General features: G+C 54.4%; 2 protein-coding genes across 2 annotated transcripts in view; both read left to right on the forward strand.

Annotated features, from left to right (window-relative positions):
• Positions 1-520: 520 nt before the first annotated feature.
• On the forward strand, positions 521-11,602 carry PGC (progastricsin). Its single transcript, XM_052649444.1, has 9 exons — positions 521-582; positions 3,710-3,860; positions 4,333-4,450; positions 5,430-5,548; positions 7,204-7,403; positions 8,848-8,970; positions 9,454-9,601; positions 10,648-10,746; positions 11,447-11,602. The coding sequence occupies exons 1-9, from the start codon at positions 521-523 to the stop codon at positions 11,600-11,602; spliced, it is 1,176 nt and encodes a 391-aa protein (XP_052505404.1).
• A 3,048-nt stretch (positions 11,603-14,650) lies between these two features.
• Positions 14,651-25,639, forward strand: part of TFEB (transcription factor EB) — a 45,752-nt gene continuing 34,763 nt past the window's right edge. Inside the window, exon 1 of the mRNA XM_052647664.1 lies at positions 14,651-14,667. Coding sequence (XP_052503624.1) covers positions 14,666-14,667 — 2 coding nt within the window. The 5' untranslated portion in view covers positions 14,651-14,665. The remainder of the gene's footprint in view (positions 14,668-25,639) is intronic.

Genomic DNA, 25,639 nt, shown 5'->3' on the forward strand with positions numbered 1-25,639 from the left:
AGTGAGTAGAGGCCAAAGATGCCGCTCAACATCCTACAATGCCCAGGGCAGCCCCACAACAAAGAGTTTTTTTGTTCTGAAGTTTTGGAATTACGGACTTCTCTGTAGACTTGCCTATAGACCTTAGAGCCCTCATTTCTGCCCTCCTCTGGCCCTCTCCTCAAAATGCCCAGCTCACACCTCTGGTTCCTGGGCAAAGAAGTCATCTTTGCCACTCCATCTTTCGGCAAGTTTGATCTCTTATCGCTCACACCTCCTGGCCTCCACTGCTTGTTCTGAAAAGTCAATAGGATGAAAAGTCCTTTGAGGCCACCCTCACAAAGGAAAACACACGGAAACGACTGATACAGGGAGCCCAGGGTACACCCAGGGTTGAGACCATGCTTGTCCAGGGCAGAGAGGCTGGGACTGGGCTGGGTCCCAGAGGTATAAAGCAGGAAGGACTGTTCAGGCTTTCACTCCACTGCAACAGCACAACTCAGAGTTGCCTCTCTGCTGCAGCCAGCTGGGAATCAGCATCATGAAGTGGATGGTACTGGCCTTGGTCTGCCTCCAGGCCTTGGAGGCAGCAGCATTGGTCAAGTGAGTCTGGGGCCTGAATGCTGGGACAGGAGCCCTGGCAGCTTTTAAAAAAAATAAACATTTCTTTTATAAATAAGTTTATAAACAAACTTATTTTATAAGTTTATAAACTTAGTTTATTTTATGTTTATGAACAGTTTATAATTTATTTATAAAAATAAATATATTAAAAAATAACTTATTTTATAAATAAGTTTATATTATTTTATAAAACAGATACAGATTCACAGACTTAGAGAACAAACTTATGGTTGCCAGGAGGGAAGGACTGGGGGAAGAGACAGTTAAGGAGTTTGGGATCTATGTGTACACTCTGCTACCTTTAAAATGGATAACCAACAGGGACCTACCTTATAGCACAGGGAACTCTGCTCAATATTATGTGTCAACCTGGATGGGAGGGGAGTTTGGGAGAGAATGGATACATGTACATGCCTGGCTGAGTCCCTTGCTGTCGACCTGAAACTCTCACAAATTGTTAATCAGCTATGTGCTATGTTGTGCTTAGCTGCTCAGCCATGTCCTACTCTTTGCGATCCCATGGACCACAGCCTGCCAGGCTCCTCTGTCCATGAGACTCTCCAGGCAAGAATACTGGAGTGGGTTGCCATGCCCTCCTCCAGGAGATCTTCCTAACCCAGGAATTGAACCCAGGTTTCCCATATTGCAAGGAGATCCAACCAGTCCATCCTAAAGGAGATCAGTCCTGGGTGTTCATTGGAAGGACTGATGTTGAAGCTGAAACTCCAATACTCTGGCCACCTGATGTGAAGAGCTGACTCATCTGAAAATACCCTGATGCTGGAAAAGATTGAGGGCAGGAGGAGAAGGGGACGACAGAGGATGAGATGGTTGGATGGCATAACCGACTCAATGGACATAAATTTGGGTGGACTCTGGGAGTTGGTGATGGACAGGGAGGCCTGGCATGCTGTGGTTCGTGGGGTTGCAAAGAGTCAGACGTGACTGAGTGACTGAACTGACTTCCCATACTGCAGGTGAATTCTTTACCGTCTGAGTCACTAGGGAAGCCCAAGAATACTGGATTCGGTAGCCTATCCCTTCTCCAAGGGAACTTCCCCACCCAGGAATTGAACCACGATCTCCTGCATTGCAGGCAGATTCTTTACCAGTTGAGCTACCCATGAAGCCCTAATCAGCTATACCCCAGTAGAAAATAACAAGTAAAAAAAAAAAAAAAAACCCAAAACTACTATAGACTGGATGATTTATAAATAACAGAAATTTTTTTCTCAAAGTTTTGGAGGCTGGGTAGTCCAGGATCAAGGTGTCAGTAGATTTGGTGTCTGGTCGAGAATCTTCTTCCTAGTTCATATGCATACCCCCCATCATTCTGCTGTCCTCACGTGTTGGAAGGGACACCGAAACTCTCTGGGTGACCTGCTTCTGCTCTGAGGCAGGGAAGGCTCTCTGAGTGTGCACTGGACAGATCTCAGGATGGGAAGAGATATGGCCTCTGCCTTCAGGAAGCTTCCAGTTGCAGGGAGAAGCATCATCCATTCCCTCACTGATGATAAAGGATAAAGACCAGAATGATAGATAAAGATAAATGATAAAGACCAGAAACAGACAGAGTAGGGGCAACTCCTGCCTAAAAAAAAAAAAAAAAAGACCTTGAAAGCAATTATTTCTAGATAGGGTGATGTTTGCTAGAAGTTTCCTTAAGGGCCCCCAATTTATTTGACAGATGCCAAATCATCTAAGCAGAAACACCAGTCATGTAATCTCTATATGCTGAGGTGTCAGGGGAAAGGGGATAAGGCGGCCAGGCTCACAGGACATCAAAAGGGCGCCCAGCCTGCCTCATTGCCTGCAATTGCACCAATAAAAGGGCATTTTTTTTTGGTGGAAAGTTGGCTTCTCTCAGAAACTTCTTTGAATATGCCAATTCTGGAGTGGTGTTGGTGTGAAGCAATCGTCAGCCTTCATATCTCAAGGTGAATGGGTTTAGCAGAGAATTTCTGGAGAATGCAGGGTCTTGAGAGAATGAGGACAAGATGGGGAAAGAAGCAGGAATCCAGAAGCCTGGAGCAAGGCCTGGGGGCACTGGCAGAGACCCCTGGGCAATGGAATCAGGCAGGTCTGGGAAGACACAGGCAGAAACCCATAATTCAGGAGATCCAGTTCCAGAGGCTGATCTGGGCTCTGGACCATTCAAGCCAACCTCCGCATGGTCCCTGCCTCCTGTGAGGAGCGTGACTGACCCAGGCCAGACAAGGAGCAGAAGAACCAGGACCCTGTCTTCTGAGTCCGCAGTCTAGTGCTGCTGCCCTGGGCCCGTGCTCTGGCACATCCAGCCAGTGCCCGTCGCCTGAGGGCCACCATTCCGGGGGACTCCCTTTGGGGTTAACTTTGCCATCTCTGAAGGCTTTTTATTTTTTGAATTATGTATTGCTTTTTAATTTATTATTTTTCTGTGTTGTGCAGCACGTGGGACCTTAGTTTCCTAAACAGAGATTGAACCCGTGCCCTCTGCATTGGGAGTGTGGAGTCTTAACTACTGAACCACCAAGGAAGTCCTTCTGAAACTTTTTTTAAAAAAATGCACAAATTGGGAATTCCCCTGTGGTCCAGTGGTTAAGGGCTCTGCACTTTCACTGCGAGAGCATGGGTTCAGTCCCTGGTCAGGAAACAAAGATCCAGCAAGCATGGCCAAAACAAACCAACAAACCACACAAATCTTGCAAGGAGTAATGTCTAAAGTTCCTCTCCCCTTCCTGGGAAAAGAGTTTATGGGGTATTTGAGAGTGGAGGACCAGGGTGGGATGACGACCCATGGGATGAGGTCAGGGCAGGCCTGGGTGAAGGTAGCTGTTTTCTGAATCTTGGAGCAAGTCTTGAGAAGAGTTTTCCAAAAAAGAGAAAGAGAGAGGAAGAAAAAGAGAAAAAGAGAGGAAGAAAAAGAGAGGCAGAGGGAGAAAGAGCCAGAGAGAGACAGAGATCGAGACAGAAATGGAGAAAGAGGGAGACAGACACATACAAGTGACAGGCCCCGGGGACAGAGTGATGCGGAGCCGGAGGCAGTTAGGGATGGAGAGAGAGCTTGGGATATTAGAGGTGCAGTAGGAAAGAGGGAGGCCCTGCCCTGACCCCAGCCCTTCTGCAGAATTCCCTTGAAGAAATTTAAGTCCATCCGTGAGACCATGAAGGAGAAGGGCCTCCTGGAGGACTTCCTGAGGACCTACAAGCACGACCCGGCCCAGAAGTACCGCTTTGGTGACCTCAGCGTGGCCACCGAGCCCATGGACTACATGGACGTGAGTCTTGACCCTCCCCTGGGGCTCCCCCTCCTCCTGCTGCCAAAGGCGGAGGGCCAGACCCGGGCTGTGAGCTGCTCTCTCCCTCTCTGCAGCCTCCCACTCGCCCCCTGGAGGCTGCCCCTGTCTCCCAGACCTGCCTGTCAGCCGGAGACTTCATTGCCTGAGAAAGCACGGAGGGACCCCTGATGACCTGGCAGCTGAGTCCACGCAGACTTTTGCTGCTGCCCCGGGCGGGCTCAGACTGAGGGCCTGTGGGTTCTGAGCAAGCGTGGAGGGCAGGCTCAAGCCCCTGCTTGTGGTGTGGGCTGTGGGGCTGGCCACCCTGCCGCTCTGACCATGGAGAAGGCTGGGCCTGATGGGCAGAGCAGCAGAGTGACCAGCTTCAATGCCCCCACCACAAGTAAGGCCTGCCCGCCATACCCCCACCCAGAGCTAAGAGCCTGCCCCATGTCCCTTCCTCCCCACCCAGGCTGCTTACTTTGGCGAGATCAGCATTGGGACTCCACCACAGAACTTCTTGGTCCTTTTTGATACCGGTTCCTCCAACCTGTGGGTGCCCTCTGTCTACTGCCAGAGCCAGGCCTGCAGTGAGTGCTGGGCTGAGCAGGGGAGGGCATTGACACCTGCTGGGGAAGGGTCACACTTTCATAAAGATTGCTGGGGGGCGGGGCGGTGGGGTGGGCAGGGAGCTCCAGGCCTGGAAAGGTCCAGGGATTTGTCCAGTGTCACAGGGCACATGTCCACGCCAGAACTGGCCCCGAGCCTGGGTGGCCCCTCTCTGATTACCAGGACATATTCCTTCACCTACTCCAGCCTAGCCCAGCTCACTCCACTCCGTTCTGTTCACTCTGGGCAGTGCCATTCCGGCCCACTCCACTCTACAACACTCTTTCTATGCTACTCCCCCACCACGATTTACTAAGCTCTTACTGTACTCTCCCAAGGACCCGGGAGAAGGACATAGATGTGGTCCTCCTCCCGTCACTGTCTTTGGAGATGTTCACTTCCTAGGATGGCCCTGACCCCTGCCAAAGCCTTGGGGTTTGGGTCTTGACACCTCTAGTCCAGAAGGTCCCTCACTGGACCCATCCTAGGATGTCTCAGGATCCTGGTGTGGCCAGCTTCTCCTCGGCGTGAGGCAAGGGTCAGGGAATACGCTGGAGGTCCATTCACTCCTTCATCTGATGAGTAATTTCTTGACACTTGCCATGTATCAGGAGATCTGCTGGGGGCCAGGAAGATGGAGACAGATACTATACAACTTGCCCACACTACAGTCCTAGGGAGGTCATCATCCTAGGGCATCTGACAATTCTGTGATTTTGTTAGGTTGGTGGGGGCGGGGGGTGCTTTGGGGTCAAGGCTGCCCAGTTCTTAAGGGTCTTCCAATGCCAGGAATGTCAGTTGGCTACCACCTGACTCCTTGGGCGGCAGGGGGAGGTGTGTGCGTGTGTGTGTGTGTATGCTGAGGCTGTAGAATATGAGTACAGGCTGGGAGACAGTTGGGCAGCCTTGCAGACCTTAGAGGGGGCCAGCATGACTTCCCGAATTTTCCCTTCCCTGCAGCCAGCCACACCCGCTTCAACCCCAGCCTGTCCTCCACCTACTCCTCCAATGAGCAGACCTTCTCCCTGCAGTATGGCAGTGGCAGCCTCACTGGCCTCTTAGGCTATGATACTCTGACGGTGAGTGATGCTGCCTGCTGAACCCTCTCCTCTTTCCAGGAAACAGGCAAGGTAATGTGGAGCTGTGAACTCGATTCTAACCTCATAGTTCTCAGAGTCTGATGGGGAGACTTAGACGGAGGCCTTTGAAGAATATGGGAAACACCCAGTGCTCTACAATTGTTTGTTATTGTTTAGTTGCTCAGTTCAGTTCAGTCGCTCAGGCGTGTCCAACTCTTTGCAACCCCATGAATCACAGCACTCCAGGCCTCCCTGTCCATCACCAACTCCTGGAGTTCACTCAGATTCACGTCCATCCAGTCCGTGATGCCATCCAGCCATCTCATCCTCGGTCGTCCCCTTCTCCTCCTGCCCCCAGTCCCTCCCAGTATCAGAGTCTTTTCCAGTGAGTCAACTCTTCGCATGAGGTGGCCAAAGTACTGGAGTTTCAGCTTTAGCATCATTCCTTCCAAAGAAATCCCAGGGCTGATCTCCTTCAGAATGGACTGGTTGGATCTCCTTGCAGTCCAAGGGACTCTCAAGAGTCTTCTCCAACACCACAGTTCAAAAGCATCAATTCTTCAGCGCTCAGCCTTCTTCACAGTCCAACTCTCACATCCATACATGACCACAGGAAAAACCATAGCCTTGACTAGACGGACCTTAGTTGGCAATGTCTCTGCTTTTGAATATGCTATCTAGGTTGGTCATAACTTTTCTTCCAAGGAGTAAGGGTCTTTTAACTTCGTGGCTGCAGTCACCATCTGCAGTGATTTTGGAGCCAAAAAAATAAAGTCTGCCACTGTTTCCACTGTTTCCCCATCTATTTCCCATGAAATGATGGGACCGGACGCCATAATCTTCGTTTTCTGAATGTTGAGCTTTAAGCCAACTTTTTCACTCTCCACTTTCACTTTTATCAAGAGGCTTTTTAGTTCCTCTTCACTTTCTGCCATAAGGGTGGTGTCATCTGCATATCTGATGTTATTGATATTTACAGTTGTGTCTAACTCTTTGCAACCCCATGGAGTGTATTGCCCACGAGGCTCCTCTGCTCATGGGATTTCTCAGGCAAGAATTCTGGAGTAGGTTGCCATTTCCTTCTCCAGGAGGTCTTCCTGACCCAGGGATTGAATCCATGTCTCCTGCATTGGCAGGTAGATTCTTTAGCACTGAGCCACCAGGGAAGCCGATACTCTACCATACAGGTCAGAAAATCATAACACTAGAGACTCATCCGGGAACTTCCTTGGGGGTCCAGTGGTTTAGACACTGAGCTTCCAATGCAAGGGGCTGATCCCTGGTCAGGGAACTAAGATCCTGCATGCTGTGAGGTGCAGCCAAAAAAAAAACAGAAAAGGCTCATCCATTCACTTATCGACCCCTCACTGTGGGCCACCATGTGCCAGGTAGCGAGGACACAGAGTGACTGGGATGACCTCCTCCTTTTCCTTAAGGAGCTTAAAGCCTCGGGGAGAGGCAGGTGGGGTGGGCGGTGCTGCAGCAGATGAGGGTGGCTCCTTGGAAGAGAAAGTGGCTTTCGCAAACCTGTCAAGAAGCGAGGTGGCAGAAGTGAGGGAGGGATGAAGAGCAGACAGATGGGTCTCAGGAGGGGGATCCAGAGGGAGGTGTGTGGAGTTACATTCATCACTTCCCATCCTCTGCGTCCCCTCCAGGTCCAAGGCATCCAGGTCCCCAACCAGGAGTTCGGCTTGAGTAAGACCGAGCCAGGTACCAATTTCCTCTATGCGAAGTTCGACGGCATCATGGGCATGGCCTACCCCTCCCTGTCCGTGGAGGGGGCCACCACCGTCCTTCAGGGCATGGTGCAGGAGGGTGCCCTCACCAGCCCGATCTTCAGCTTCTACCTCAGCAGGTAAGGAACTACCCGGCAGTCCCCGGCTCCCAGCCCACTAGCTTCCACAGGCCTGGACGGCTGAGGTTCAAACACTTTGGAGTTTGGAGGCAGGCATTCCCAGCAGGCATTTGGCAGGACCTTTCCTCCTGGGCTTCTGATTCTTCCTTTCCCATGCTCCCCATTCCCGTATCTGTCCCCAGCCCACTTGATCTCTTCTTTGCGTTTCCTGGCCAAGACAGAATCTCCCCTTCCTCCGGCAGAACTCTGCTTGGGGCATTGTTGCAGCTTCTCCTACCTCTATGGGGCTTCCCTGGTGGCTCAGATGGTGAAGAATCTGCCTGCAATGAGGGAGACGTGGGTTCAATCCCTGGGTGGGTAAGATCCCCTGGAGAAGGGAATGGCAACCCACTCCAGTATTCTTGCTTGGAGAATTCCATGGACAGAGGAGCCTGGCGGGCTACAGTCCATAGGGTCGCCGTGAGTCAGACACGACTGAGCAGCTAACACTTTCACTTTTCTCCTACCTCTAGGGCTGACTGCCTGCCCAGAGCCGCAGTGAGCTCACTTCTTTCTGACCAAATGTTTTCTACCTGGACACCTCTTTTGTATAATAATCTATTGCTTCATCTTCTTTGATGTATTGTTCTAGCCAGGTCTTCTGGCCTCAGTCCACCATGAACTCGAACAAATTGTTGTTCTTACCACAAACACAAGCAAACGTGGTTATTTACGTGGATGGGCCCTGGAGCCAAGCAGTGGGAAGGGGTGGGTGGCCTGGAGGGGACTTTCCATCTTTCCTCTGTAGAATTAGACAACCACCTTCTAGAGACGATCAACATCTGCTCTCCGGGGCTTAGTCATTTGAACCTGACTTTCAACAATATTATCCTGTTACTAAGGTTGCTGACCTCTGTTTACAAGTACTCTTGAGTTTAGCCCGGAAGATTGCTGCCCAGTGCCACACTCCTGCTCGTCTACTGTCTCACAGGGAGGTTGTGCCCTCCACTTCCCCTGGGCCCCTCCTCCCTCTGATTCCAGCAGAAAAACAACAAACTGGGCCCCGGTCAGGCTCCTGCTGACACGCTCCACCAGGAGCATGAAATGAAAGGCAGAGGAGAGAGGTGGGACAGGGTTGCAGGCCAGATGACCAGAGGCTTTCCCAGAGGAAGCACTTGGTGGAGCGGCCTCATTTGAGAGCTGGAGGCACTGGGAATTCCCAGCCTTGGTCAGAGGTGGGGGACACAACGTCTGCCCTTAGGGAACCCCAATCTGAGGGGAGACAGGGCTGCCTTCAGGGAGCCCCAGTCTGAGGGGAGACACAGCCCAGCCTCAGGGAGCCTCAGTCTGAGGGGAGACACAGCCCTACCTCAGGGAGCCCCAGTCTGGAGCCAGGGCAGGACTTCTATTTTCCTGCCTTTCCCACAGCCACTTCCTGACTCACCTTTCACTTTACATTCTGCAGCCAACAGGGCTCTCAGGATGGGGGAGCAGTCATCTTTGGGGGTGTGGACAGCAGCCTGTACACGGGGCAGATCTACTGGGCCCCCGTCACTCAGGAGCTGTACTGGCAGATTGGCGTTGAGGAGTGAGTCTGCGGCGGGCCCCGGGGGCGGGGGCCGTTCATTTGGGCAGGATGTTGCACACACACATTCAGGACTTGGGGTTTCAAGACCTTGGTCGGCCTGGAGAAGGTGGGTGTTGTGGGGACAACACAGGAAGAGGCAGGGTCTGGAATCCCAGACATTTCAGACCCTGTCATCAAACCCTAGGGCCTTAGAGATTAGAAACTGGGGTGTGTCGGGGGAGGAACTAATTTACTCAAAGTATTTACAACAAATCAATAGCCCTGGCCATCAGTCTTTCTAGAACTATCTGTGGAACTTTTAAGAAACAGAATACATGGCCATTCAGGCAGACTTGGACAGACTGTTATGAGGCTGGGGGGTGGTTGGATTGACCTCTGTAAAATCTTTATCTTCCTGAGGTGCACCATGATTCGGTGGCTGCGGCCCATCCCCTAGCTGCCTTGAGCTGGGAGGTGCTGAGACCCCATCTTCTCACCATTCAGGTTCCTCATTGGTGACCAGGCTACGGGTTGGTGCTCCGCAGGCTGCCAGGCCATCGTGGACACCGGCACATCTCTGCTCACGGTGCCCCAGCAGTTCCTGAGTGCCCTTCTGCAGGCCACGGGGGCCCAGAGGGACCAGTATGGACAGGTGCATGCGGCGGAGGCGTGCCCTTTCCCGGGGAGAGGCTAGGGGGCATTTATGGTTTTTCCTGGGAGCACAAGAATAGCCTGATTCTTGGCCTCCATGCTTCTTGCTGCCTCCTGTCACTGGAGGTGGGGGCCCCGGGATGACTGGGGGCTGGGTGGGGGCTGGAAGGCTGATTCAGGGGGGCCAGATGCCTGTGCTGGTATGGGAGGTCACTAATAGGTAGAATTTCCTCTGAGCTTCAATCTCTTAGAGCAAACAGGTTAAACACCTGCTGGGCTTTGCAGTAAGAGCTAAATAACTAGAATGTGGGACCAAGCCCGAGAGTGACAAGGAATAACTCCTGAATCCAGAGCTCCCTCACCTCCACCTTGGGAGGTGGATGGGGCAGGGCCCTGCCCCCATCTTTACCCCCTCCTGAACCTACCAAAGGGTTTGCATAATTAAGGTATTCTCACTAACTTTGGTGGGCTGATGAGATATACTGTCTACATACCTGTGTATTTTATTTATTATTTTAATTTTTATTGGGGTATAGTTGCTTTACAATGCTGTGTAAAGCTGTCCAATGAAGAGAATCAGTTAGAGGCATACATATATCCATCCCCTCCCTCTTTGACCTCCCACCCGGCCACCACCATTCCACCCCTCTAGTCATCACAGAGCACCCAGCTGAACACCTTGTGCTATACAGCAGCTTCCCATCAGCCATCTATTTTACACATAGTAGTGTATCAGACCTATTTTAAAAGGACACTTGCAGGGAAGAGGAGTAGATTTAAACTTTCATGGGGGAAATTCAAGAAAGAGGCATGTTTTGAGAAAGATGACTCAGGTCCCCCCACAACCCACCCTCTGTACAGCAGCTTCTATAACTTGGAGGTTCTGTACGTGAGTCCTCATGGGTAACACCAGCAGTATTGGTGTTGCAGCCTCTGGTCCAAAGCAGAGTTGGGGCTCGGGCTCAGGACCCCAGGGGCTGCCGTGATGGGGATGGCAGGTCCTCTTAGCGGGGAGATGAGGCGACCCGGCGCTGTTCCTCTCTGCAGTTTCCTGTGGACTGTAACAACATCCAGAACCTGCCCACCCTCACCTTTGTCATCAATGGCGTGCGGTTCCCTCTGCCTCCCGCCTCCTACATCCTCAGTGTAAGTCCTGGTTCCTGCAGGCTGAGCCAGTGGGCTCAAGATCAGGGATAGAGGTGGGTGAGGGGCGGGAGGAAGCTGTGAGGAGCCAGAAACACTCGGTCCCCTTAACTGTGCCATTTCCTTGAAGCATTGATTTCTCTTCCCCGCTCATGGATTTTAAACCCCCTTCTCTGGAACCAGGCTGTGGAAGAGCAGAGCAATCATCTATTATTAATAATTATTATTAATTAAGGGGGAGAGGCACTGGCTCTCTGTTGAGCACTTACAAGAGTCAGCCACCAAGTGAAGCACTTTGTCTACATTTTCCTGATGACTCGCCATAACATTTAATGAGGGAGCTATGAATTTTTATTTTACAAGTAAAAACTTGGAGGTTCCGAGAGGTTAACTCATTGGCCTAAAGCTACATGGTTAGTCAGGGTGAAGCTAGGATTGAACCTAAGTTGATCTGGCTCCAAGGCTTTACTACCAGCAGTTGAGGAGATCCTGCAGAGGGAGGACCCTTGCAACCTGCCCTCAGCCACACTAAAATCCCCAACCAGCCCCACTCTGGCAGCTCAGTTGGCCTGTGAGGCCTCAAGGGTAGAAACTCTGGCTCTTCCTTTTCTGCATCTGTGCTGCTGGCCTGGGGCTCTGGGCTGCGCAGTGCCCCGTCCATCTGGGAGCTGATGAATGAGTGATGCCCTTGTGTGTTGTGCAGAATGACGACAGCTACTGCATCCTGGGGGTGGAGGTCACCTACATACCCTCCCAGAATGGCCAGCCCCTGTGGATCCTTGGGGACGTCTTTCTCAGGTCATACTATTCCGTCTACGACCTGGGCAACAACAGGGTGGGCTTCGCCACAGCTGCCTAGACTCAGCGCCTGGACTCCCGGGCTTCCTTCTCCTTCTGGACACTCCACCCTACAGGGGCTTCTCTCTACACTTCCTCTCTGCATTTAGCCTCCCTTCTCTGGACTCTGGACTTTCTCTAACAATAAATAGCTCTTCTCCACATCGGCCATCCTGTTGTTTTTAGAGGGCAGTCACAGCCTGTAAGGCTCAGGGAATGGGGCAATAAGAGTCAGAGGCAACTTTGCCTCTACTGGACCATGTTGTCCCTGAGTTTCTAGGAGGTTCATGGTGGGTCACTGAGATTCTAAGAGAAATAGGGCATGAGGTAGGCTTGGGGGTGAGCCCTGTACCCCTCAAAGTTTGGAGTCTCTTCACAGCTTCTCTCTGGAGAGGGAAGACAGTGGTAGTGGAATGCAGGCAGGGCATTCCTTTGTAAGGAACGATCCAAAGTGCTCTGCTGACCTAATTTACCAAATACCACCAGAGTTACCCCACACATATCACTAGCAGTGTGACTAGGGGTCATGTGTCTTAAATCTAGGCTTCTTCCTTCATATCAGTGATCAAGTTTGCCCTAGGAGCTTTCAGAAGAAGGCTGGAGGACAATGAACATTGTAACAGATGTGGGTCCTTTAGGGAGACATCACCTGATGCCACCAGAGCATCTTGTGATGTCCAGCAGGGGAGGGTGACATGAAAAGATCAGGAAGTTTTTCTGTTCAGCAACATGGTGGTGATGTACCTGCAAGCTCCAGCTAATGAGGTCTGGGTGGGGAGGGCCCCCACCTAGATAAATGGAGAACTCATGATGGGAGAGGAGGTGGGCTCCATTTTACAATCATATTTCCTTCACCACGCTGATCAACCTTGTTCCTTATGCTCCAGACGCAGGTCTGGTACCCCATCCAAACCAGGAGGATGAGGGTTGACACAGAGGGGTTTCTATGGCAACAGCACACCATCTATGACCCTACCTCTTTCCTAGACTCCAGGAAACCCAGCACACTGCACGCCCCTCACTGGGGTCAAATAGGCCACAGGGTATATTATGATGATCTGTGGTTCGTGACATTACTTCCTGAAAAGAGAAAACTTGCAAAAGGGGTAGAAACCAAGTGGATCAAAGTTTCCAAGTTAAACGCCAAGTCCCAGCACAGGCCTGAGCCCACAGGGTGGGACTACAAATCCCGACGTGCCTAGCAGAGCCGTCGCCCAGCAGGGAGGACTACGTTTCCCAGCGGACTCTGCAGCAGGCAGACAGGCGGTAGGGCGGGGAGGGGCGGAGCCGGGAGGGGCGGGGCCGCGGGGGTAGGGTGCTGCCCTCTGCCGGGCGCGGCGGGAAGTGAGTGCCGAGTGACAGCAGGAGCCCCGGAGCCGGGCGCGGGGCTCGGTGACAGCGGAGGCGGCGGCCGCGGGCTGGACGTAGGGAGCGGCGGCGGCGCCGACTGCAGAGGGCAGGGCGGACGGGGGCGGGCCTCATCGGTGGCGCGGAGCCGGAGGAGCCCGGGAGGGGGCGGCCGCCGCAGCTCTCGGGCCCGACACCTGAACTTGGGACAAGTTGCCGGAGTCGCGGGGCGAGGGCGGCGGACGGATTGACCTTCATAGCTAGGTGAGCGGGACCGGGGGGCAAGGGGTGCGCGGAGGGCCCGGAACTCCCGACCCAGGCTCCGCTGCTCCGATCCCGTGGGTCCGCGAGACAGGTGGGTGGCTGGGTGGGGGTGTCGACTGGACAGGGGAGCTAGAGCGTGCGCGCCGCACTGCCACCCGCCCCGCCGTCCGTCTAGCCGGCCCGGCTCGTCCGGCGCATGGCCGGGGCGGCGCTGCCCGCGGAGCTCGGGAGCCCCTCCAGCCCCTCCCTTCAGGCCCGGGCCGGGGGGCGGCTTCTCCGCGACCTTATGTAACCAGGCGGGAGGGGCCGTGGCGGGCATGGGCCTTCCCGGCCCGCGAGCTGAAGTCGAAGGGGCGGGAGGCGTGGGAGTGAACTTGCAAGAAGTTTTGAGGGCGTGTGGGCCCAGCGCCGGCTTCTTCTCCACCGGACGCGGCTGGGGCGGCGGGTGGCACAGGGGAGGGCGCCGGAGGTAGGGGAGTGTGTGGGGGCCGAGTCCGGCCGGGCCAGGCCCTGCCTGGATGGTCCCGGGGAGTGGGCGGGCCGGAGCGGCGCCACGCCCCGGGGGCCGGGCTGCTGGGTGGGGTGCTGCGGGTGGAAGTACCATCCTTTCCTCCCTTCCCAGCCCCTTCCTCCCCCTCGGTCTCTTGAAGAAGCCGCTCCAACCCGCGTCCCCGGGTATGCCCGAGAGCAGTCTTTTTCTCCCCCTTGCATTATTCCACGACGTTAGGGAACACCAACCTCAGATCACACCACTCCTGCCTTCCCTGCAGCTCCCAGCCATCTACCCGTCCCCAGAGTATCCCCCCTCCTTCCCGGTCCTGAATCCCGGAAAACACGCCCCCTTCCCCCGATTCCTTGAGTCTGCACCTCCCAACCCCAGGCTGTCCCACCCCCAAGTCAGCACTTCTCCGCCGTCCCCGCCCGCCCCCGATACCCCGATCAACCATTCGGCCGAAGCGGCGAGTGCGCTCGCCTTCTCGAAGGGAGCGGGCTGATGCCAGCTCGGCTCCCCTCCCCTCGGCTCCCTCCCGTCCGCAGTTCTGGCTTCACGCACGGCTGCCCAGAGCTGCTCAGGGTTGCGCGAGCAGGTTCGCGCCGCAGCCGCCCGGCGCTCCCCGGCCGGGCTCGCAGGGGGAGGGAGGGAGGCGGGGGTTAGGGGTGGAGGGAGGGCGCCCGGGGCGGGGCTCGTCTGCCCTGGGCTCCGCCACCCCCTCCTCGTCGGGCCAACCCCTCACCGCTGAGTCCTTCTCCGATGCCGCGCCCACCCCTGGCGTCGACCTCACGCGCGTGTGTTCTGGGGGTGGTTATGCGTGAACAGTTCCTGGACCAAACTCGAGCGCTTTGGCTTAGCGTTCTCCGGGGAAGTGATAGTTAATCCTTGTGAAGTGATAGTTAGCCCTTGAGTGGGGAGGGGGTACTTAGTTGAGCCGGGAATGGGACGAGGCTGGTGTCGGTCCCCAGTGACGCCTCTGGGATGTGAGTTCAGAACCCTGATGGCTGAGATTCCACCCGCCCAAGACCTGGCACTCTTGGCCAACTGGGGGTGGAGGGGAAGGTGGGGGGCTGGTCTCGTGTGGGTGTCTTCAGAGCAGAACCAGGCCCTGCCCTCAGGGAGATCGCAAGTCTGGGAGAGACAGCCGGCAAGAGTTACAGGCAGGCCAGAAGCGGCAGGCGGAGGAAGGGCTGGCTGCCTCCGGAGCTTTACCTGGTAGTCTGAGGTATGCCTGGATCTTGCCTCAGTTTCCCCAGCCATGGGGAAAAATAGCAGTTCACACGGACCCCTTCATTCTGCCTGCCTCCTGGCTTCTCAGGCAGAAGAGTTGGAAACCAGGCAATGGAAACGAAGAACTGCTTAGGGTGACTGTGTGCTCTGCATGTCTGGGAGCACAGCCAACGTTGCTTACAGTTTACGAGGCCTGCTACAGCTGCAGTGAGGGCTGTTTTGCCCTCAGCTCAGCTCTCTGAGGTGCAGCCAAATGGGAGCCCAGGCTTCCTGATTCTGTGCTCTGTGGAAAGGGTGCAATGGTTGGGGACATCTCCTCAGGTGAGCACTCAGTCCCGAGAGAGCCCCTGGGCTTCTGAGGGGCTGATGGCCTGGTAACTCACAGTTGGAGGTGGGTAGGAGGGTGGGCCGGGGCTCACAGGAGCCCATCCAGTGCTCGGGGATGCTGGGGGTCCCCAGCGCTCACCCCACGGCCAGTGAGGCCTCCCTCCTGCCTCTCAGCTGGAAAGCAGGTGGGAGGGGCTTCCCACCCCTCAAGCCTGGCTGCCCTTTGAGGGTCTGGCTTCTGGCCCCATCCCTCCTGGGGCTCTGTTTATGGCTGTAATTGCATCATTAGCCAGAGTTTATAGAGTTACTTAGCACCTGCCCCCACAGGGAGTGGCCTAGCCACCCCCCGGCTTCTGTCTCTTCCTTTTCAAAGTTGACTTGGTTTCTGCCGGCAACTGGGGTTTCCCCAACCGCAGCTGGCATGCAAGCCAGGTTGGGCCTTTGTCCTAGGGATGGAGGGCAGTCAGCACTTGGGGCCCAGCTTGGGGCTGCCCTGGAGATGACCGTGGAAATTGGGTTGGCCTCCTCTGATTCAGAGGGGGAGGGGGGGTTCAGGGCTCCTGGTGCTGCCAGCAGTGTCCACATCCCAGGACACAGTGGGTGTTTTTGCATAAGATGTATGTATCCACGTCTGAAAAGAGAGGTAAAAATGCACACACTTCACAGGCAGCTGTGAGGAGTCAGGTGCCTGGCACATGGTGAGTCCAGATGCTGCTCTGTGTCTGTGTGGGGTGTGTGTGATTGATGGGAGTTTGTGCGTGTGGTTATGAGATCGTGGGTATCTAGATACATGTATGTAGATGAATTGTGTACACACATGTCTATGAGCATGTAAAAATAATATTAATAGAATATGCATCTACTCTTTATGCTATAATAGAGCAATATTGTAATAAAACTTAGTCATAAACTATAGTTGCCAACATTTATTGTGTATTTACTCTTCAGAATGAGGTAGAAATTATTATTTTCATTATACTGATTCAGAGAAGTTAAGCAGGTTGCCTGAAGTCACACAGCCTGGAAGTGGTAGGGATTCTAACCCAGGCCCAACTGAGTCCAAAATCCATGTTCTCAGTCCCTGCAGAAGACCACTTCAGGGTTCCCAGGAGTTCTCCCTTACAAGGCTGGGGTGTGGTGTTACAGGAACCTTCTTTTCCCCATCGGGATCTCCTGCTCTGAGCAGTGATGGGACTTGCTGAAGCCCCTTCTCCAGGGCACACCTGTCTCCTGACTGCTCTTCTGAGCTGCTGACCCAGGTGACTGAAGGATCCCCCGGCAAGAACTCTCCTGCCTGGCTGGGGGAGGAGATGGCTTCAGACAAGACTTCCTGGGTCTCCTTGGCTACCTCAAACATGCCCTTACAGTGCAGCCCTCAGTAGGCACTTGTTTAATCAGATGAGGAGAAAAAGCCGGGAAAGTACTTGGGTGAGAGCCGGATGGCAGCGAAAGTCCTGAGAAGAACCCAGGAGACCCCGTGTTGACAGGCCATGTGGCTGGGCCAGTCCCTGTCTCCCTTAGCTTCCGTTTCCATATCTATGAGCCTCCATCACCGGTGGGGTCCCCTCCAGCGTGAGCCTTCTATCCATCTTTGGCCAAAGCACCCAGACAGGAGATGCTTCAGAAAGGGTGGAGTGTGGGGTGCGGGGGAGGTGGGGGGCAGCCCAAGTCCACCCCATAGAGCTTTTGCTAAAGGCTGGCCCCCGTGGAGCCATCAGCCAGCTTTTCTTGGGACAGAGCCATTGCCACCGGGTACTGAGCACTGGGCTAAGTGCCCCCAAGTTGGGGGGCGGTCAAGAGCACGGGCTCTGGGGCCAGGTCGCCGGGTGTGGAATCTCAGCTCTGCCACTTGCTATGTGGCCCTGGGCCAGCTGCTGTCCTGCACTGTGCCTCTGTTTCCACACCCAGAACGCGAGGAGTATGGTAGTGCCTGCAAACAGTGCTGTCAGGAGGGCTGAGTATGTTGCTGCTCACGCCTTTACAGCACTTAGAACACTGCTGTGCTCCAAGAAATGTTATCATAATTAACTCTTCTTCATTTCTCATTTCCAAGTGAGGAAATAGAGGCATAGAGAGCTCTAGGGGAGAAATAAAGACCTATGGGTTGCAAACAGGCCTCCCTCGTGGGTTTAAGATCCTCAAGCAAAATGCCTTCAGTGGGGCTTTGCAGACTCCGTGGCCACAGTCCCCAGCACCCCCTGCTGTACCACACCCAGCCTGGTGTCCACAGTCGACAGCAGAGCAGATGGTCAGGCCTGCAGCATCTCTACCACCCCTGCCCTGCCCGGCCCTGCCCCCTGAGACTGCTTGGAGTGCATCGGGCCCGGTCACTACTGACTCCTGACCAGAGGCCCTCCCTTGCCCTCGTGTTGCCTGGCCCTCCTGCACTCTGCACCAGAGATACATACAGATCTCCTTGTCTGCAGTGTCACCAAGACAGAGATAAGATCTCAGCCATAAGGCTGGATCTGGGACTTATCGTCATGCCCACAGGAAGTGCTTTGTTGCCTGTGGAGCAATGGGTGAGAGCAGGTAGCAACCAAGAGGGGCAGAAGCAAGAGGCAGAGTCATCATCAGCTTTCTTTACTGTCTCTTAAGAAGGAAGAAAGTGAGCTCCGGTCATCCCCACCCTTGTCCATCTTCCTGGGGGCCAGGCCACATTCTTGGCTCCTGTCCACACAGCGGGGTCCCACAGTCAAAGGGGATGACGTGAGATTAATTCAGGAATTCCAGCAGGCTCTCTGGAAACGAAAGGAGCGTATTCCCTCATCCTAGCCCTTGTTCATGCTGGCCCCCTTTTCCTGACAGTCCCTCCTCTGCTTCCCTCCCTATAGGCAAATCCTCTGTCCCTGTAGGCTTACCCTTCCAGGGAACTGCTCCATCTGACTGCACTTCTGGCTGGATATTAGGATGACCTGGGGAGCTCTTAAAAAACACCATTGCACCTGAGTCTTTGGGGAGAGGCTTGGGCATCAGTATTTTTTTTTTTTAGTATGTGTGATGATTTTGATGCCCTGTCTCTCAGTCAGTGGTTCTTGTCAGGTGGGCGTCAGCATCAGGATTGGTAGAACATTTACTGTCCCCCAGCCCCGCCCACGGTTTCTGAGTGGATTCCTATAGGTCTAGAGTTTACAATTCTGGCGCACTTTCAAGTGATGCTAATGCTTCTGGTCCTGGGACCCCATTTTGATAACCTACTCTTTGATAACCTACTCTTTTGTGACTACCCAGGCCAGAGCTTTCTGTTTCCTGGGTCTCCGATTGCCCAGGGTCTCTTAGGCCCATCTGCTTTTCGAAGCCAGGTCCCCAGGGGCAGGGACCACTGTGAGATCATTTGGTGACCACTAGTCTCTGGTATCAGAGAAGGCGATGGCACCCCACTCCAGTACTCTTGCCTGGAAAATCCCATGGACGGAGGAGCCTGGTGGGCTGCACTCCATGGGATCGCTAACAGTCGGACACGACTGAGCAACTTCACTTTCACTTTTCACTTTCATGCATTGGAGAAGGAAATGGCAACCCACTCCATTGTTCATGCCTGGAGAATCCCAGGGACGGGGGAGCCTAGTGGGCTGCTGTCTATGGGGTTGCATAGCGTCGGACACGACTGAAGCGACTTAGCAGCAGCAGCAGCAGCAGTCTCTGGTATGGCCATCCTTCCCTCCTCCATCCTGACTCTCTGCCCCTACATCCCATTAAACTGACCAGTGTCCAGTCTTGGCCCCACCCTTGGGGACGAGTACTCAGGAAATAGTGACTGCTTCAGGCAGGGTGAGGTGGACAGCGCCAGTCCCGAGAGTCTTCAGTACTGGGGGCACGTCCTTGGAACCAGAATAGCATTTCTGGCTTCAGAGGGTGGGTGTCCAGAACAGCCCCTCACTCTCCCTAAGTGAGGCTGTCAAAAGGTCCACCATGTTATTTGACTTTCCCACCCCATAGAGGGTATTTGATCACTGTTTGAACTGCATTTTTGGTGAATAATAAAAATGATCAAACACAGGCAAGAAACAGCCATTCTCTTCCGCTCTCCTCACCCTGGAGACACCGGGCCAGCAGATGGGGGTCATTGTTGGGGGTCGAGATGTCTCCATCATCTTTTAGGGGGTCCTGGGCTTTGAGGGCAGCAGATAGTTGGGGTGACCCCGTGGGCTTGCCCCAAGGCCTGTAGTAGCCGAGTCTTCCTTGGAAGCCAGGGGAAGCTAGCTATGTACCGGTTGCTCAGCACAGCTTCATAGAGAAAGTAGCTGAGTGTGAAATGGGCCCAGACCCGAGGACACACAGATGCTTTACCCGGGGCTCTGCCCTGCAGGAGCATCACCACCTAAGACCCAGGGACGCAACCAAGCAGGAGCCCCCTGCCTCCACCCGCCCGCAGTGATCCAGGCCCAGCCCACTCTGGTGGGCTCCCAGCCTGTCTCTCCCTGCGCAGAGTTTGCAGCAGCCCTGCCCATTGCCTGCCCACCCCTGCCACTCCCCAGTTCCACCAGTGGGTCTGCGGGGTGGGGCTCCGGTTTGTTTTCCCCTGTTTGCCTAGGGAAGTCACAGCCTGTCCTCTGCCTTGTTTATAACTGGTTTGGGGACAGCAGCTGCCCCAGCCCCCTACAGTCCCTGAGGGGTGCAGGGTGGCCAGGAGGTGACACACTATCCTGTGCCCCCCCTGCCGCCGCTGTCCCCGCCCCCCTCGCCCTGGCCAGGTGTTGCCTCTCTCAGCTGCCCCTGCCAGCGCGGGGCCAGCTGACTGGGGCTGCAGGGCTGTGGGCCTCAGAAGCCAGCTGGCACTGCCCCCGTGTTTTCGAGAGGAGGGAACTGGGACCCAGGGAGGCTGGGGGACCCACTCCAGCATACACTCGGGTCAGCAGTCATGGACAGACTGGGTGCCTAGCACTGTGCGAACCAAGCAGGATGGGTGGGAATAAAGGCACAGCTCCTTTCCCAAAGCTGATGGCCTGGGAGCGGGGAGGAGGGGAATTTCAGTATCTGCAGAGGACGGAGAAAGGCAGAGCGATGTGTTATCGTACAGAGCCAGGGACTAAATGACCACAAACGTGCCAGCACCTGGCCCTTTGGTCTTAAGAACATTCTTCCATTTTTTTTTAATTAATTTTTATTGGAGTATGGTTGCTTTACAATGTGTTAGTTTCAGATGTACAGAAAAGTGAATCGGTTAGGCACACATGCATGCTACGTCGCTTCAGTCGTGTTCAACTCCTTGAGACATTATGAGCTGTAACCCGCCAGGCTATATGTCCACTCTTTTGTAGACTCTGTGGGGCTTTCCAGGTGGCTCAGTGGTAAAGAATCCACCTGCGAGTGCGGGAGACACAATAGACTCGGGTTCCATCCTTAGGTTGGGAAGATCCTCTGGAGGAGGAAATGGCAACCCACTCCAGTATTCTTGCCTGGAGAATCCCATGGACAGAGGAGCCTGGTGGGTGACAGTCCATGGGGTTGCAGAGAGTCAGACGTGACTGAGCACACACGCATTCCCATATAGGTCATTACAGAATATTGATTGGAGTTCCCGGTGCTATCCAGTAACCTACTGCTATATAGTAGATTCTTATTGGTTATCCTTTTTACATATGTTAATATATAGCAATGTATATATGTTAATCCCAGGCTCCCAGTTTATTCCCCCTGCTCACCCTTGAAGAGCCTTCTTCCCTGGCCAAGGGAAAGTTTTTACAAAAGGGCTTGGGCCCGTGCCTAGAACTTGGCTCAGCGCTTCTCACCCGCTGAGAAGACTCCAGGAAGGACTTGTTCTCTTGACCCTGGGTCCTCCCACTGGGGGGGTCGCCTCTGCAGGCCCAGGGGCCTCTCCCCCTGAACCGGGCCCTCCCCTCCAAGAGACCTGGAGTCTGCTGAGTGCCAGGTGAGGCCACGGGGAGGCTGTTGGCCCCTGAGCCCCTCACCTCTCGCTGAGGCCCTGGGCTCTGGGGTACGTGGTGCTAATCAGGCCTAACACAGGCCTCTTTGGACCCGCCTGTGCTGAGCCCTGAGACTTGGGCTCGGAACTACAGGCGGTGCGTCTGCTCCCCTGCCCCAAGCACTCTTCTCCTTTCTCTCTTTCCTTTGCCCCTCCCACCCCCATCCCTCTGACTATCTATTTCCACAGCAACTGGAACTTCAGCCCTCGATGCAGGTGTGTCTCCTTGTCCGGCTCTCTGTCCCCCTCCTCTCCATCTTCTTCATTTCATTTTTCTGCCTCCCTCCTTCTTTCGGTGTATTTATAGGATGAGTGAGGGCTGCCCTGTTCCTCCAGTGCCTTCCCAGCATGGGCCTCTGAACTCTGCTGTCAGGGACCCGGAGGAGCAGACCAGGGCAGGGTGAAGTGGGCATGAGAGAGCCTAGCTTCATGCAACTCTCTCCCCTGGGCCACCAGGGGCATATGGTGGCTAGATGCTCCAGGGTTCAGACAGAGATGAAAAGGGCTGTGGTACCCAGGTCCTGTGGGTGGAGGGGCAGCTGGAAGAGCCCTCTACAAACACCCCTGGTTGTCGCTGGCTCCTCCAGACCCGTGACCAGATATAGAATCTCATCCACTTTGGCCGAATCAAAATGGTTTGCAAAGCCAGGTGGGGGAAGAAACTATTAGACTTCTATTTCGATGTATTTGTATCTCATCCTTTTCTCCCTCCTTTTATTGTGAAATATAGCCTAATTGCCAAAAAGAGCATAAACCTATATGGATAATATAACAAATAAGTATAAACGTAAACACCCAGGTTACCACCACCTCAGTGAAGAAACAGAATGTAACCTGCATTTGAAATCAACTTGTGTGTTCCACCTTGGTCATAAGCCCCTTCCCAAGTGAACCACTATCCTGACTTTTTTTTTTTTCCCTCAGTGTGGGCGTGCAGTAGCCTAGTTCCCTAAATAGGGATTGAACATCTGCCTCCTCCTTTGGTAGCCTGGAGTCCCAACTATTGGACTACCAGGGAAGTCCCTCTACTGACTTTTAAGATAATCAGTTCCTTGCTCGCCTTGATCATGTTACCACCTCTACCTGTGGCCTTTAGCAACAGAGCTTAGTTTTGCCCAATTTTAAATTTATGCAGCTGGAGTAACACTGGGCATGTTCGTTGACCAGTGGAGAGATCTGGCTACGCTGTTGTGAGTGTCTGCGTTCACGTATCAGCATCCACTGTGTGAACTTGATACCATATCTGTATCCATCCCACCACTCATGGACGTTTGGGTTGCTTGCCTTTTTTGGCTGCTGTGAACAGTGCTGGAAGAATATCCTGGAATGTGCTTCCTGCTCTGTTGATGTGTACATTTCTTCAGAAGTCCATATAGAGCGGAATTGCTAGAGTATTGCTGCAGGGTATACGATGCATATTTCAATTTTAGTAAATTCTGTGTGAAGTGGTCACACCAATTTGCTCCTCACTGATTGCTCTGTATCTTCACTGATACTTGGTATCAGTAGACTGTTTTGTTTCTGTCCTGGTGAGCTGTTGAAACTGTAACAGTATCTCATCCTGAGTGTAATTTATATTTCCCTCCTCCTCTTTTTTATAGATCTATTTTTGTGTATGTTTGCTCATATGCATGACATATTCATACACTGGCATTTATTAACACTTCCTGAGAAAAGAAGCTTATATTGGGGGTGCTCAAAATTTGTTACTCACAGGGGTGTGTGATCAAAATAATTGAAAGACCACTGAAATATTGAATGGCAGGGAGGAGGCTGGTTTGTAGGTTGGGGTTGGGGAGGTGGTCTTGGGATGAGATTCCCAAGTGGTACTGCCTGCCAGGGGGGCAGCCCTGCCCAGAGAGTACTGAGCCCACGGGGTACTCACCAGCACCTCCAGGCCCTCCTGCCTGGCACATCTACAGCTCTCGCAGCAGATACCCTTCAAGTTAGAATTGGCAGGCGCCTGGCTTTCAGGTCCTTTTAGGGCAGCAGTTCTCTTTGTCTCCCAAGGGACATTTGGTGATGTCTGATGACATTTTTGGTTGTCACAACTCAGGGAATGCTACTGGCATCTAGCGGGTAGAGGCCAGAGATGCTGCTAAAGGTTCTAAAGTGCTCAAAGAGCCCCTCAAGAAAGAGTTACTCTGGCCCCAAGTGTCAGTCGTGTTGAGGTTGAGAAACTGTGACCTGGGAAGGGAGCCAGGAACCTGAGATTTGCTGTGAACTTGCTGCGTGGCCTTTGGGACATCCCTGAGTGCTGTGAGTCTCGGGCTCCTCATCAAAAAGGAGGGGGGACTGTGTCCTGCCCCTCCCCGCCACGGGTGGTCGTTGGGACTGGGGAGAGGGGGGCTGGCTGTGTGGGCATCTTGGAAGGTGTCACTGCAAAGAGGCCCTGGGCCATTGTTTCCAGGGGGTGAGGGGTTTCTAGAACCAGCTCTTCCCCTTGTCTGTCCACAGAGCTGGAGGCGCATGAGCCTGGCCCTGGTTCCTGCCACTCCAGGCCTCAGCGGGCTGTGGCAGAACGGCCCTGAGGGCCCCTGCCTTTTGATGAGGGCTGCAGAAATGAGGGGCTCTCAGGAGAGCCCTGGGGCCCCAGGAAACCATTCCTGACTTTTTCTTCAGCTGGGTGGGAGTCCAAGGCTGTGTGGGATGATAAGAGGTGCTTATCATATTCCTTATCTGAGGCTCTGTTGCAAGCCCAGCGGTGAAGGGTGGGAGCCAGAGGTCATTCTTAGGGGCTTTGTACACCCAGGCCAGGCTCTGTGTCCTTCTGGAGTGCGCTCTCCCAGGGAAAGCCCAGGATCGAGCCAGAGTCTGGGTCAGCGCTCTCAGGGCCCCTCTGACCTCCCAGTCCTGGGGTTCACTCCCCCAATGCATCTCGAGGTCCCTTGGCCTGCCTGGTCTCCCCTCTGCTATGCTGTCCCTTCCTGAGATATACTCGTGAACGGGCCTAGTAAACTCATCCACTCTGAGGTGCAGACAACTAATAACAGCTCAGCGACTTCCAGCCTTTCTTGACAAGCGGTATCTACCTATCAATGTTGAGAATCCCTTAGCTCTGAGAAGGAAACACTAGCGAAACGTCAAGTGTCTTGGGCTATTAGAGAAGTGCGTTGGGGGCTGAGGAACCTCCGAAATCTCATGTAGTGAGAGCCTTTTCCCACAAGCTTGTGTGGTGGCTCAGAGCTTCACAGGACCGTGCTGGGTCTCAGGGTCCGTTTCGAGGTGGGCCAGAGTGAGGCTGTGAACTGGGTGTCTGGAGACCCTGGGAAGGCCCGGGGCTGAGGTCACAGACATGTGGTCAGTGAGGAAGGAGGTGAACTGCGGGGCTTCTGACTAAGGAGGGGCGGGGAGGCTGTGCAGGTTAGGGTTTGACCCATTTGGCACCCAGCAGGAGTCCTGCAAATTCTTGCCCCTCTGTGCCTCTCTGTCTTGGTGCAGGGGCAGCTTGGCCTGGGGCCCTGTGAGGCCAGGCTGTGTGAGGGGTGGAGGCTGTCAGAGACTCAGTCTGGGAGCAGGGAGGGGCCCAGTCAGTGGCCTGGAGCCCCGGGTCAGTGAGATGGGAGCTGGGAGCCCGTCTGCCTCGGATGGGGTTGTGGGTGTGTGAGGCCTTCCGGGCCTGTGGTTCGCCCTGCACTGTGAGTAGTCCTCAGCAGAGTTTGCAGCTCCCAGGGGATTGTGTAACTTCCTCTCAGGCCAAGGTGCAGGGGGCTGGGTGAGAAACAGCCCTAGGGAAAATGAGGAAACTGGGGCTGGCGCTGGGGCAGGGGCCTGGCCCTGGGCTCTGGCCCCCAGAGGAACTGAGCGTTCCTGGGGGCCTCCTTCCAAGGGGCTGCCCTCGCCTGGGTACGTGGGCATGTGTGCGTACGTACACAGGGAATGTTACTGGCATCTAGCATTACTAGATGCCAATGTTACTGGCGTGTGTGTGTGTTGTTTGGGGGTGTCTCTGGGGAGCTGGGTGAGTGGGGATGAGGTCCCGCAGGCTGCGCTGGCCTGGGGCTATCTTTCGAGCAGGATCAGAGAAGCAGGTGATGCAGGAGAAGGGCAGGAGGGGGCCCTGTGGAGTCAGGAGTCCCCAGAGCTGACTGCCAGCCCTACTTCTGAGGAGCCGCTCCTGGCCTCCTCTGCTGTCTCCCAGATGCGTGCGAGGCTCGAGGCTCGGGTGAGAAGGGGATAGGCGTGATGTGCTTAGTGGGCTGTGGCCAGGCTGCAGGAGCTCCTCGCTGACGTCAGAATTGAGAGCAGACGCTGAAGGTCAGTCTGGGCTCGATTCCTGTCCTTGCTGCTTTTGCAGCTGTGTGATGCTGGTGCCTCAGTCTCCTCTTCTGTCAAATGGAGATGAGAGTCACAGGGCCCAGCGTGTGTATTCATCCTGAGGGTTAAAAGACTTAATGCACGTGGCGCGAGTATACATCATACGATATGTGAGCATGTTTGTGTGCAAACAGCAGAACACCAGATTCACGCTG

This window comes from Budorcas taxicolor, chromosome 11, assembly GCF_023091745.1.
Source record: "Budorcas taxicolor isolate Tak-1 chromosome 11, Takin1.1, whole genome shotgun sequence".
Classification (NCBI taxonomy): Eukaryota; Metazoa; Chordata; class Mammalia; order Artiodactyla; family Bovidae; genus Budorcas; species Budorcas taxicolor.